The sequence below is a fragment of the Ammospiza nelsoni genome, chromosome 11 (assembly GCF_027579445.1).
Source record: "Ammospiza nelsoni isolate bAmmNel1 chromosome 11, bAmmNel1.pri, whole genome shotgun sequence".
NCBI classification, from domain to species: domain Eukaryota; kingdom Metazoa; phylum Chordata; class Aves; order Passeriformes; family Passerellidae; genus Ammospiza; species Ammospiza nelsoni.
In genome coordinates, this window is record NC_080643.1 from 20,706,968 (window position 1) to 20,719,719 (window position 12,752).

Consider the following 12,752-nt stretch of genomic DNA (forward strand, 5'->3'; position numbering starts at 1 on the left):
AATCCTCACTCAGCTTGGATTGGTGTGGTGGTGCTGAAATAAACTGAGTTCTGGAGTCACTAAAGAGCAATGAATCCAACAGCCAGGTGTGCAGACAGACAGGGAGACAGTGACTCCATCCAGCACCCAGATGTGCAGACAGACAGACAGTGACTCCATCCAGCACCCAGATGTGCAGACAGACAGACAGTGACTCCATCCAGCACCCAGATGTGCAGATGGACAGGGAGACAGTGACTCCAGCACCCAGATGTGCAGACAGACAGGGGGACAGTGACTCCATCCAGCACCCAGAGGTGCAGACAGGCACTGCAGAGGCCCTGGTGGACAATTCCCAAACCCATCTTTGAGACCTTCTGGCCCAGGGCTGTGTGTGCAGCTGACCCCAGGCAGCCTCAGGAGCTCCTGTCCAGGGCTGGAGCTTTGTCCTTGCCAGGGCCAGGTCCTGCTGCTCTGGGGAACCCCCAGGAGCTGGCAGTGCCTCTGGAGCCCTCAGCCCAGCACTAAGTACTGAGTAAGTACTGCCCAGTCGCTCCTTGTCCTCTGTTTGTTGTGTCTCAGTTTGCAGCCCTGAAGGATCCTTTGCCACACGTGGCCTTCCCAGCATCTGAACTGCAGTTCCAGTTTGACAGTCACTGTGGGATATCCCATTGTGCCCCGACCTTGGTGCATTTCCAGCCTTTCCAGGGGATTTCCAGTGTGCTCTGGAAAGCCTGGCCAAGCTAATGCTCAGCTGTCAATTAAACTAAACACTGTGTTTGCTTCTGTTTCCTATGAATTTTAGGAGGTTCTTGAATTATTTTGTGGGAATAGTCAACTATGACCTCTTTCTGGAGGGCTGTAATTTCAGGATGTGCATCTTCATCAATGATTTATTTTTTGACAGGTAAGTACCCACTTACCATCATCCTCTGTGCCACCCTCTGAGCTGTGGGACCCCTCTGAAGGTGCCCAGTGCCTCTGCTATAGAACCATCCTCTAGTGCAAGTAGAAGAATTTGCAGAGCTGTTCTTCACCGATGCTTCTATTCCTGGTTTAGAAATTAGGATTTGTAGAATTTAAGTAGATTTTGAGAAGAGGTCTGCTCGTGGCAGTGCACACGCAGATTGCAGGAATGAGCTGTCATGCAATAAACAACTTCTCAAGCTCTTCTAGACAGCAACTGTTTAACAACAAGCTCTTTCCCAGATATTTTTTGCATTTTTTGGTTGAAATCAAGAAATGCAAGATTAAAAGGACAGAAAAAAAAAAAAAAACAAAATAAAGAACTTTAAATGTTTTATCTGTATTTTTCTTCAGATTTTTGTTGACTTAACAATCAATGAATTCTATTTAACTTTGTTTTTTCCAGTTGGCTTTAATGATTGATTTTCATTCAGAGTTTCATAAAAACAGGTATGGTATTTTAGCATCTATTTATTTTATTTTAATAGTTGTGTAGTGTTTTATTAATCTCCACCCTGTGTTACAGCTGCATTAAATACACCTTTTCCAAAGGAATCTTTCTGGATTTTTACCCTACTTAGTGATTTTTGCTGCTGTATTTTGTTGACATAAAATTCCTGGAAGGGAACATAGCACAACCAATCTAATAGAAATATCTAAACCCCACAAAAATTTCATTTTAGGTCTATTTTTTTAGTAGGCCTTCTTTCTGTTTCCTATTATTTCAAGAATTAAAGCCAAATCCTGTATTACTCAGCAAAAGTAAATCAACTACAGGATGAGGCTGGTCATGAAAGTTAGGAAAATCTTAAATTAATATTTCTGCTGGAAGTACTTCCTCAGCTAAGCAAGACTTAAATGAACGTTGTGTGGGTGATGCTGACTTGAAGCCATCACTTTTTCCAAATCTTTAGATTTATCATTTTTGCCATGTGAATAAATGCATCTTTAGGGATAAAATAAAAAAAAACCAAAACCTTTATTTAGCATTTTGCAGTAACTGACTTGTGAAATTAGCAGCATGGTCCAGGAGACACAGCAGCTGAAAGCAGCCACAGGAGAGTGCAATCCATCAGCTCTGCTGGGAAACGGCACCACTGGAGCTTTCCTTTATTTTTCATACTTGGACACAGTGCTTTAGACGGGTCTGTCTAATGAGCAAAGCAAAAATAATCTGTCTTTAACAAGATGAGCAGGAAAAATTCATTCCAAGCCAAATGAAGTATTAGGAGTGCATGATGGAAATTTCTGTTCTCTGCAGTTTCTCAGCTCTGGCACAGCACAGTGCCTGGTTTCTGATGAGGAGATGGGCCCTGGGTGTGTGTCCAGGGAGGTGGGAAAAGCAGGGACTGTGCAGGAGTTCTGTGACTCAGCAGTGGGATCAGAGTGATCCAGGGCTGGAAATGAATCCATTCACTCATTGCCACTCTGATTTTGTAGTGGTTTTAATAGGAGCAGAGCTCAGCTGAGTGTGGGCCCTGCAGCGAGGTGCCACCCCCTGAGCATCCCCCCCTCCACCAGCTCCCCCTGTGCTCCTGGCTGGTTATTCCTTCACTTTGCTGGCTGACATTTCTTTATGTCCATCTCCAACAAGAAAGAACATTTTTATTTAATGATTCGTCCTTTATATTGTCCTTGCCATCTTGCTGGTAGTCTCGAGTCTCTGCTTCTGCCTCAGCCCTTACACCAGGCTCCAAAAAATGACTCTGCTGTAATTAAAAATAACATCCAAAAAAACCCAACCACACCCCAAAAAACCAACCAACCAAACAGACCCCTGCACTCACCAGAGTTTGAGATGCTTCTGTTGTCCTTCAACCCCTGAGTTTGGAAGAGCAACAACATTTTCCAGCCCAGTGAGAAATGTACTGAATATTCCAGTTCAGACTTGGAGCATCCCAAGTGTTTATAGCCCTGAATTTTCATGGCATTTCAGCAGGTTTTAAAAATGGCCTTGATGATGTAACTCCTCTGCTATGCCAGTCTGTACATTTTCAAAATAATTTTTTTGTGTATTTTATGCCTAAAGGAAGAGGAAACTTTGGTTTTGCTCTTCCTATATTTTTTCTACTAGTGCAACATGCAGCTTTCTGGGCTGTTGCAATATTCCATGACCCTGCTCACAAATTTCTAGACTGCCAGCATAGCTTCATTAAAAAAAAAAAAAAAAATATATATATATACATACATATCTATATACCTGTCTATATCTTAGTAGTGAACCACAGGGGACATGTCCTGAGCAATTCCTCTGACTGCAGGAATTTGAAATGACTTTGAAAAAAAGCTGGTGAAAAAGCACTGGCATTTTGGGTCATCTCTTTCTCTTCCAAGATGTGAAAAGGGAGAAGCAGATGCCTCATTGGACTAATAATTAAATAATTAATTAAGTTAGTAATATAAATATATAAGTAATTAAATTATTTAATGTAAATACTATAAATACTTAAATTATGTAATATAAATAGTACAAATAATAAATATAATTAACATTATAGTAATAATTATTACTGAAATGTTCTTGAGCTCATGGAGCTCCTTCCTTCTCTCCAACATTACAACGCAATGAAAGTTCATTTTTGGCAGAGAGGTCCGTGACCCATCTCCCCTCTGTCTTCATTAATAGTGCCAAGATGTGCTTTATCCAGTTACTGCAAGGTCTTTTTATAGCTGCCACTCATCAGTGTCCCCTGTGTGTGACACGCAGGCAGCGCTCTCCAGGCTGGCCTGCAATCCTTGGGTGCAATCCCACAGCAAAGCTTCTCTCCTGCACTGGGCTCAGATTATCTCCCCTCACTGAGCTAGAAACTTGATTCCAATACATTGTTTGGCCCATTTTCCCTTGCTTGAAAAATTAAATCTTACTTGGCTGTGAAATAAAATATCAATATTTCAAAACATGCGGCAATTTAGTGCTTCCTTTTAATCTAACATGGCAGAGCTGATGGGCAGTTTCCTTGCAAGTGCCACCTGACATTGTGAGGAATCCCTTTCACTAACAGAATGTATCTTTATTTTTCAGATGGTTTTTTAGATGGCCACAGTCCAGTCAGCGTGGATGGACAAGAGCTTGGACAAATTTATTGACGTATTTACACAGTGACCATGTTAACATCTGGGTTTCAAACACATCACATCACTTGCACAGCACGTAACAGGAGCAAAAGTGGAAATACCAGTTCCTGCCCTCACCTCTCCCAGGATTTCATTTGTGAATCAGCTTTTTAAAAAAATATTACAAGCCAGGAGGTGATGCAATGAGCACATCATCAATGAGCAGACGCCTGTGGGAAAGATAATTATGGATGTCAAGAGCAAAACTTTCATACCATCTGTCAGGAGCAAACAATGATTGCACAAAGAGAGGCGAAATTTTATATATTTTATTTTATATATTTTCCTGGAAGTGTTGCAAAGCCTGGTGAATGTTTTTGTAAAGTAATTTAGTGACACTTTTTCAGTAAATAAAATATCTACGTCTCAAAGAGCTAAATGTTATCAGGTCATTTTATTATTGAATACCGGTTTTTAAGCAGCTGTTGGAAAAATATGGAAGAATAAAAAGGAAAACTGAAGGGTAATTTTATTGTAGTCCTTTACTGATCTCTACTTCTCTTGCATTAATTCACTCCTTCTCCAGAAGGAATTCTTCCACTTCTGTGTGGAATGGGCTGCAATGGACATCACTGTGGGAGTTGTGGTGGTTCACAAAATGTGAGCTATGAGGAGCTGTAACAGCTGAGGGATTAGCTGGCCCAGGAAGGCAATCTGATATGATGGAACACGTGGATGAATACCTCAGTGGCGGAGACAGCAGAGAGGAATCATAAATAAAAGCAGGGAAAGGAAGAGGTTGGGCATGTTGCTGAAGCAAAAGACAAAAATACTGATTTTTATTTTTCTTTTTTTCAGTAGATGCTGCAGTTCTGTGCAAGGCAATCTGAAGATATGCCAGGTCAGGGTGAAGGATTCTGCAGAGAACTGCAGCTGCCAAGAGTGTGATTTCAGCTGTGGTTACACACAGCACTGGATGGGACAAGATCTGTGGTGTGGCACCCCTGATGCCAGGGCAGGGACAGAGTATTCTCTGTGCCAGTGATGGCCCACCTGCAGTTTCATGCTGTGGGTGTGATATCACCCCCTGTGACTGGAAACCCCAGGTGTTTATTTATTTAGGATACACTCCCAATGCCATCCTCATGCCTGCTGAGTGAGCACACAGGGTGGGGTGTGCTGGCTGCTGCCTCACTTCTTGTGAACTTCCTGATGAGGCATCTTTTCCCTGTGCTTCCCAACTGCCCAGCCTTGTTTTCACTCTTTGGATCATTTTCTTCAAGCTCTGTTTATCCTTTCTTTCAAGCTGCCACATCACCCCTACATCACCAGAACCTGCCTGACTTGTCTCAGGAGAGGGTGGCCTCAGTTCAGCCCTTTCATCCCTGATATTCAGTTTGGGAGGTGTTGTGGGACCTACACCTCTCCTGACCTCCAGGAAGATAAAAAACCCTCATTTTTTATCATTTTTTACCTCTCCTGCCCAGAGCTGGGATGTGGCACTGGTGTGGCAGTGCCACCCTCAGAGGGACATGGTGTGGCTCTGCCCCATTAACCCCACGTGTCACGAGGCTGAGGCTTTTTCCCTTCTATCCATACCATCAACCACCTGTGGATACCCTCTGGAGGCACTGGCACCTCAGCACTGCACCCCAAAGATTGCCAAGCACTGCACCCAGCTCAGCCTTCCCCACCCATTGTTCCCTGCCTGGTAGGATCACACATCACCTCTTGCATTTCTACCCTTCAAATTGAAAAGAAGCAGGACAATGTCACTTAACCAGAGCTGAGCACATCCTTACCTTTTCCTGATCCCTCACTCTCAGCCCTTCTTGTTTCCTATTTGCAGTACAGTCGAGAGGCAACCAATATGGCAATTTATCTGGGTCACAAGATTAAAGGTTTTTCATTTTACGAGTCATAAGCAAAGCAAGCAAAATGAGTGAGTTCATTAAGCCTGTGTTTACTTGTTCTTTTTGCAAATGCCATTTTGTCACATCCTGCAGCTCCACACGGACCAAAGCAAAGGGAAGGCAGGTGGACATGGAGATGCCTAAAATGAGAGAGCAGCAGCAGCTTTTAGAGGGCTTGTTTTATCTGAAAGAAATAGTTCAAATAAATTAATTCTACCCTTGAGTAAACGAAGCTTAGCACGCAGAAAGCCCTTCTGTGCCGGTGAAGAGTCCCAGGCACCTGCAGGTGAGGCAGCGGCTGTGGGGTGACGGTGTCACAGACCTGACCGTGACCGCTCGTACGGGAGGGGAGCAGCGAGTGCTTCTCAGCCAGATTTCACTGAATATCAGTAAATTCACACGACTTTGGCACCTAGGTTTTTAAAAAAGACAAAACCTGTTGCCAGAGGGATGGCAGGAAAAGCGAAAGAGGAGGGGGGAATGCTCGGTGCAGGGCAGTGCTCACCGCAGGGCACAGTGAGCAGATAGGACTTAGACACTTATTTACGTGTGGAAAAGCCTGCAGGAGTGCGGGGAGAGCTGGAGCTGCCCACACCATCCTGCTCCGGCTCCTGACACACGGAACAGGGGAGTTAGGCTCGGATTTAGGAGATTTTTGGGGCGATTTCCACGCGCTGGGTTTGCAGCTCAGCGTGTCCCGCAACTGGAGGCGGGCATGCAGCGCTCCCTGCCTGTGGTGCTGCTCCCTGCCTGGCCTGCGCCGCAGCTCTCGCCTCAGGAAGGCGACTCACAGGCACCCTGGATGCACCAGGAGCTGTTTCCTGGGGGCACCGTGCGGCTCACGCAGGAGCTGCGGGCCGGCGAGGGGAGGGGAGGGCACCGCGGCCCGAACCGGGGCCGGGGCCGGACGGGAGAAGCCGTGAGCGGCGTTACTGCCGAGCGCCGCCCCGCGGGGCCCCGGGGCTGCGGGCCCGGGTGAGACCAGGCCTGATGGGGTGTGTCCCTGTCCCCGCGGTCGCTGCGAGCCAAGCGCCGCCCGGTGGGGCTGTGGGGCGGTGGGGCCGTGTCCCGCCCCGGGGCGGGCCGGGCGCTCGGCGGTGCCGTCACGGAGCGCCGAGCGCGGCCATGAGCGCGGTGCTGCTGCTGCTGCGGGCCCTGCGCGCCGCCCGGCCCCGACCCCGGCCCCAGCCCCAGCCCCGGGCCGGCCCCTCCGCCCGCGGCCTGCGCACGGCCGCGCCCCGCCGCGCCTTCGCCAAGGAGCTGTTCCTCGGCACCCTGCGCAAGGTGGGTCCGCGGGCGTGCGGGTGGCCATGGGGGCGGCCCGGGGCCGGCCGTGCCCGGGGGTCGCTGCCCTTTCACCGGCGGGCGGAGGGGTTGGCACAGACCGGGGGCATCGCCCGCCTGGGCACCTCCGCAGCGCCGCCAGGGCCTTTTCCAGCTGCTCATCCCAGCCCGGGGCTGCGGGCCCTGGTGTGAGCCCACGGCAGGCCCCGGCCCCGGCCTGGCTGTCCCGCAGCCCATGGGTCTCTGCAGAGCTCCGGAGGGACGGGAGGCGTCTCTGTGTGTCCCGGTGCCTTCAGCTGGAGCCGGGTTAACTGAAGGGACCCTTTGCACACAAAACCCGCGATGGAGCTCAGAGTGACCCCAACAACCATCAGGCCAAGGGCGGGGCTCAGCCGCAGCCCCCTGTGCCTGCCGGCCCTGCAGGTCACCGCACACACGCGTGGCACTGGGCACACTCTGGGCACACCGCTAAACCTGGATCGCTTCATCCTCTGGTTGTATTTAAGGATCGAGGCTTCATGTAGAGCTTCATGTAAGTCTTAGCCTACAGGTTTGATAGGAAAGATTGAAGTTCTTGTGGTGCCTTTAACTGGACAAAGAAGTTAAAGTCTGAGACAGAACGCTGTATAAAGCAGAGCTTGTTACTGTAAGGCTTAGAATGTGCATTTATCAGAGATTGCAGGGTGAATAAAGGAAAAGAAGGAATAACTCAAATACACTGAAATGAGCTGAGCAGGAAAGTCTCCTGCAGCAGAGCTTGTCAGGTAAGGTGTTACAACAGGCAGCACTCAGGCTCCACTGTGTTAAACCCCTCTTCAGATATGTCTGGGGTGTTTTTTATCTCAAGTTTCAATACAACAGCTTTCTGAAAACCTCTAGCATTTCCCAGGTCCTCAATTTTTGATGCTAATATTATTACTCAGATTATCACGAACAGATTTCTATGAACAGAGATAAATTCTTCTGTTTGAAAGGGGAAAGGCAGTAAAAATCAGAAGTGTAGCCTCCCACTCCTTGTGTTCCGTGCCTGGATTTTTTTACCAATTCAAACCTGTCAGGCTGTGCTGCTCCCAGTTCGTGGCCAGAACACCCTGGGATGATAAGGAGTGGTGGGACTCACTCACCTTTGTCCTCGAGACATTACAGGTGAAATGTGCTGGGTGTTTGCAAGGGACACTGTTCACAGGCTGAGCTTTGTAAACATTAAACTCATTTTTTATCAATCCCTAAATAGCGTTAAAGCTCATGGGCAATGAAGCATTTTTGGGTCTTTGTAGTTTTTAAAAGATCTCTCAATTTCTCCCTCATATTTCTGTTGTTCAGGTAACACCCTCTGGTCTGGTTTTGGTGGGTAATAAAGTTGGGTCCTGAGGAGCTCTGTTTCTGTTTCAGAACATTTTCCACAATTCTTAATTTGCACGGTATTTTAGAGTCTTTGCAAGGCATATCTCCCATGACTTTTATTTCAGCTGCATGGCTCGTGTATTAAAAGTTATTAAATAATTCTCCTATTTCAGGAAGAAGTTTTTCCTTACCCAGAAATTAGCAATGAAGAACTGGCAGAAATCAACCAGTTTGTGGGGCCTGTTGAAAAGTTCTTCAATGAGGAAGGTATATTATTGTGTTTTTATCCATGCAAGTGATTTAGTAATTACAAAATTATTTAGCTATAGCAGTTGAATAAGATTATTACACTTAAAACATTTAATTTAGTTTATGCATTTATTGCTGCTCACATAGTGATGCTGATTCTGTGGCACGTCCATTTATGGCTTTTTTGGGAAGTATTTCGGTCCTGATCAGAAGAATTAAATCTCCAAAACAGGAAAAAAGCCAAGGATGTAAAAGAATTCTGGGATAAAGATAGGATTTGAAATTGGTTTTAGCTCAGCTGAATTGTGTTTCTAACCACTTAATATATTGTGATTTTTTATTCCTAGTTCTGATTCCTAGAACTTTTAAACTGTCCTACTCTGCTAAAACTGACTGTGGCAGGAGGCAGCAGAGATACTCAAAATTGCTGGCTCATTGAGGAGTTAGGAAAAATCAAAAGCAGTTCTGATTTTTCAGCATTAGAGTAATAATTCTGTTTGGGAAAGGCCTTATTACCCATCTGCATTCCAGAGAGCATTGCAGGGTGTTCCTTCCATTAGTGCTGCCATGGATAAGCCAATTCCAGAGCAATTGCAGAATATTGGTTGGCACAGACAGCAATTTCTGGGGCAGTTAAACAGCATTGTCTCAGACTGCCCATTGACAGAGGTTTTTCCAAACACTGCAGGAGTTTGGAGAAGCCAGTGATTGTCACACGTCACAATTTGTGAGGTCCAGGTGATTTTAACTGTAAAATTGTAGTGTTGCTCACTGACAGTAAATAAAGAATTTATTCAAATTACATTTTTTAATTCTTTACCTCTGTGAGGGAACATGATTTATGGAGTAAACAGCCTGAAGTTTAGGGAAGGAATAAAAGGGTCAAATTACAGAGTCTGGATAAAATAGGATTCCTGTTTGTTTTCACTGCCCTGGTACAGAGCAGCTCTCTTAATCCCCCAAGAATCTAAAAACTCCTAAGAGCAAGGTTTTCTAACTACCTCATTTATGTTGGTTTTTTTTTTTTTTTTTTTTCCTTGTATTCAACTACCTAGAGTTGGTTCAGATAGAAAATCCTGGAAATGCTTTGCTTATTACAGTCTTGGAATCTGCTGGCATGCAGAACCAGTAGAAATGTTTGAGAAAATGAAATAAATGCTGGATTTTTCCCACTTCCAAGTCTTTTTCCTGAATGTTCTAAGGACAAACAGGAGAGTCAGGCTGAGGCTAGAAAGAAGAAATTCTTGTGAAGCTGGGGATGAGGAGTCTCATGAGTGACTTTGGCCCTGCTGGGGGAATCCTGCAGCCTCCCAGGTGCCCTGGGCACTGGGAATCACAGTGTTAAATGAGAAAAATTCTGTATTTGCAGTGGACTCGAAGAAAATTGATCAAGATGCAAAAATCCCACCTGAAACCTTACAAGGACTGAAGGACCTGGGTCTGTTTGGCATGCAGATTCCAGAGGAATATGGTGAGTAAATGCCACAAAAGAGCACCCAGAGCATTTAGGGGTGCATTTTGTGCCACTTTTGTAGCTCTCCAGTTAAAGCTGCTGCATTCCTATATTTCTGTATTTGAAATGGGGTTTTTTTGGGGGAATAGGGGCACAAAAAATGCACTAAAATAAAACCTGGTGCCTGTTCCAGGTGGGCTGGGCCTGTCAAACACCATGTATGCACGGCTGGGAGAAATCACCTCCCTGGATGGCTCCATTGCAGTGACCCTGGCAGCTCATCAGGCCATTGGGCTGAAGGTAATGCTGCTGCTCTGGGGCCAGGATTCTGCTCAGATTGCACAGAAAAGGTGAAGTGAAAAATGTGGGGCTTGGAGGGAGCAAATCAGAGTTACTGGGGAAGCATAAATCAGGTTGTAGGTGTCCCCAGCAGCCTCTGCCACTGGTTCAGTGTGAGACAGAAAGGCTGGATAGGAAGCAGACAAGAAAGTTACTATTAGGATAATTATTCTTAGGAAAACTACTTTAAATGAGTCCAAGTGGTGATTTTTTTTTTTTTGTTCGATTGACCAAATTTGTTTAAAGTAGCTAGAATAAATAGAATTGAGATAGAACATCAGGGAGGCTCAGGTGATGAGGAAGGAAAGAATTCAGAAGAGAGCAACTTTGGCTGGCTGGGGCTGCGTGTTGGGGGGCCTAGAGGAGATAATTCATCTGAGAGCAAGTGTGTCAATTTTGAACTTGAATACAGCCATAGGTTTTTACCTTTAAGTGGTGGATGGATGGCAGAAAGAAGCTTGAAACCACACTCGGTTTGTTATAGCAAGAGAAAATTCCTCGTGGAATTGAGCACAGAGTGCAAATGAAAAAATACTGAAATGAAAAACAACTGAAAAATAATACAGTCTGATGTTTATTAATCTGTGTCTTGCTGTGCCATAATACTTGCAGATGAAGCTTTCTGAACATGCTGGAGCTTCTCAGCTCCCTCTCTTTTCCCCAGGGTGATGCTGCAAAGTTTCCTGTGCTTGTTTCTGCAGGGGATCCTCATAGCTGGCACCGAGGAGCAGAAGGCCAAGTACCTGCCCCGCCTGGCCTCGGGGGAGCACATTGCTGCCTTCTGCCTCACCGAGCCTGGCAGGTGCTGCTCCCCTCACTGCCTTACCTGCGTTGCTTCACACCTTGATCTTCATTATTTGGGGCCCATGGTTTCAGTATATACATCTGTGGTTTAGTTTTCGTTTTTAAAGAAACACTCCAATTACTCTTTCCCCAACGTGCTGCTTTTGGCAGTGTCCATGAAATCCCTGACTCTTGTTGTTCCCATCCCAGGAATTCATTTGCTTAATTTTTTCCATGAATTGAAAGGATGCTTTGTGCTATGTCAGGAATAATGTGCTGTGACTGTTCGAGGATGCTTTCAGTTCTTATTCAAAATATAAAAGCCTGTTTTGAAGGAGCTACCAAAACCAAAAGGAAGAATTTTTGGCGTCACTTAAGTGAGAGGCTCATTGTGTATTCACATATCTCAAAGTGTAGTTCCAAAATGTTGCTGTTGTGCCATTCTGCACATTCTGGTCAGGTCATAACCCTGATAATATGGTAATGAGAAGAATTGTCCCCGCAGGTAACTTTAAGAGCTGTTCAATCTAGTTAGTTAAAAGCCAAAATTGATATGCTGCTATTTAAGACTGGCTCCTTTTCACAGAATGGGAAGAGGGGGAATATGCAGTTTTGTTTTTTTAAAGCATGTTTATATCTTTAAACATTAATAACTTGTTTGTTTTCTAGTGGGAGTGATGCTGCATCCATCCAGACAAGAGCAACCCTGAGTGAAGATGGGAAACACTTCCTGTTAAATGGCTCCAAGGTACCCACTCACAGACTGGGAACAGGGAAGGGCATTGTTCCAAGTGTAGGAACTATCCTTGACTTTTGCATCAGTCTGGAATTGGGAGGTTTCCAAGCTAGAGGAGAACAACCCTGTCAGAAAGATAACCCTTGTTGGTTTAGGCACAAAAGGAACAGAAAATTATTGTTAGAGAATTACTGCATTAAACTCCTGGTAAGAAAAATAGAAAACTACCCCAGGTTCCTTCTCTATTGCCCACTTGTGTGTTCAGCTTCAGGGAGGGTTGGTTAGTTGGCAAATCAGCCCCTTCCATGACAGCTTAGGTAAAAGGGAGCCTAAACCTGTATTTGGCATCTCTTCATTCTTCAGGCTAGATTTTAAAAGAAAACTTGATATTTAATTAGAAATAGGTCTAATTGGAACCTTTCTGTTAAAGGAAACAGTGACAAAAGCCAGTTTGGAGAAATCAGAGATGTCCTGGGTGCAGCAGTATCGGATGCATTGCAGACTGGATCTGTAGTTGTTGATCCATTTGTGATGTGAAGAGACCCACCCTGGGGGAGAGGCTGATCAGAGAATTTCTCATCAGAGTTAATTTTTGGGCACAGGCTTTGTCCAGTCTGCATTGCCCCTGTATCTTTCATGTGCCATCAGCAGC

General features: G+C 45.5%; 1 protein-coding gene across 2 annotated transcripts in view; it reads left to right on the forward strand.

Moving 5' to 3' along the window:
- Window positions 1-7,015: 7,015 nt before the first annotated feature.
- Window positions 7,016-12,752, forward strand: part of ACAD9 (acyl-CoA dehydrogenase family member 9) — a 90,128-nt gene continuing 84,391 nt past the window's right edge. For both annotated transcript variants that reach the window (XM_059480032.1, XM_059480031.1), the window contains exons 1-6: window positions 7,016-7,196; window positions 8,714-8,807; window positions 10,159-10,260; window positions 10,436-10,542; window positions 11,283-11,383; window positions 12,034-12,112. In XM_059480032.1, the coding sequence (XP_059336015.1) occupies window positions 7,038-7,196; window positions 8,714-8,807; window positions 10,159-10,260; window positions 10,436-10,542; window positions 11,283-11,383; window positions 12,034-12,112 (642 nt within the window). In that variant the 5' untranslated portion in view covers window positions 7,016-7,037. The remainder of the gene's footprint in view (window positions 7,197-8,713; window positions 8,808-10,158; window positions 10,261-10,435; window positions 10,543-11,282; window positions 11,384-12,033; window positions 12,113-12,752) is intronic.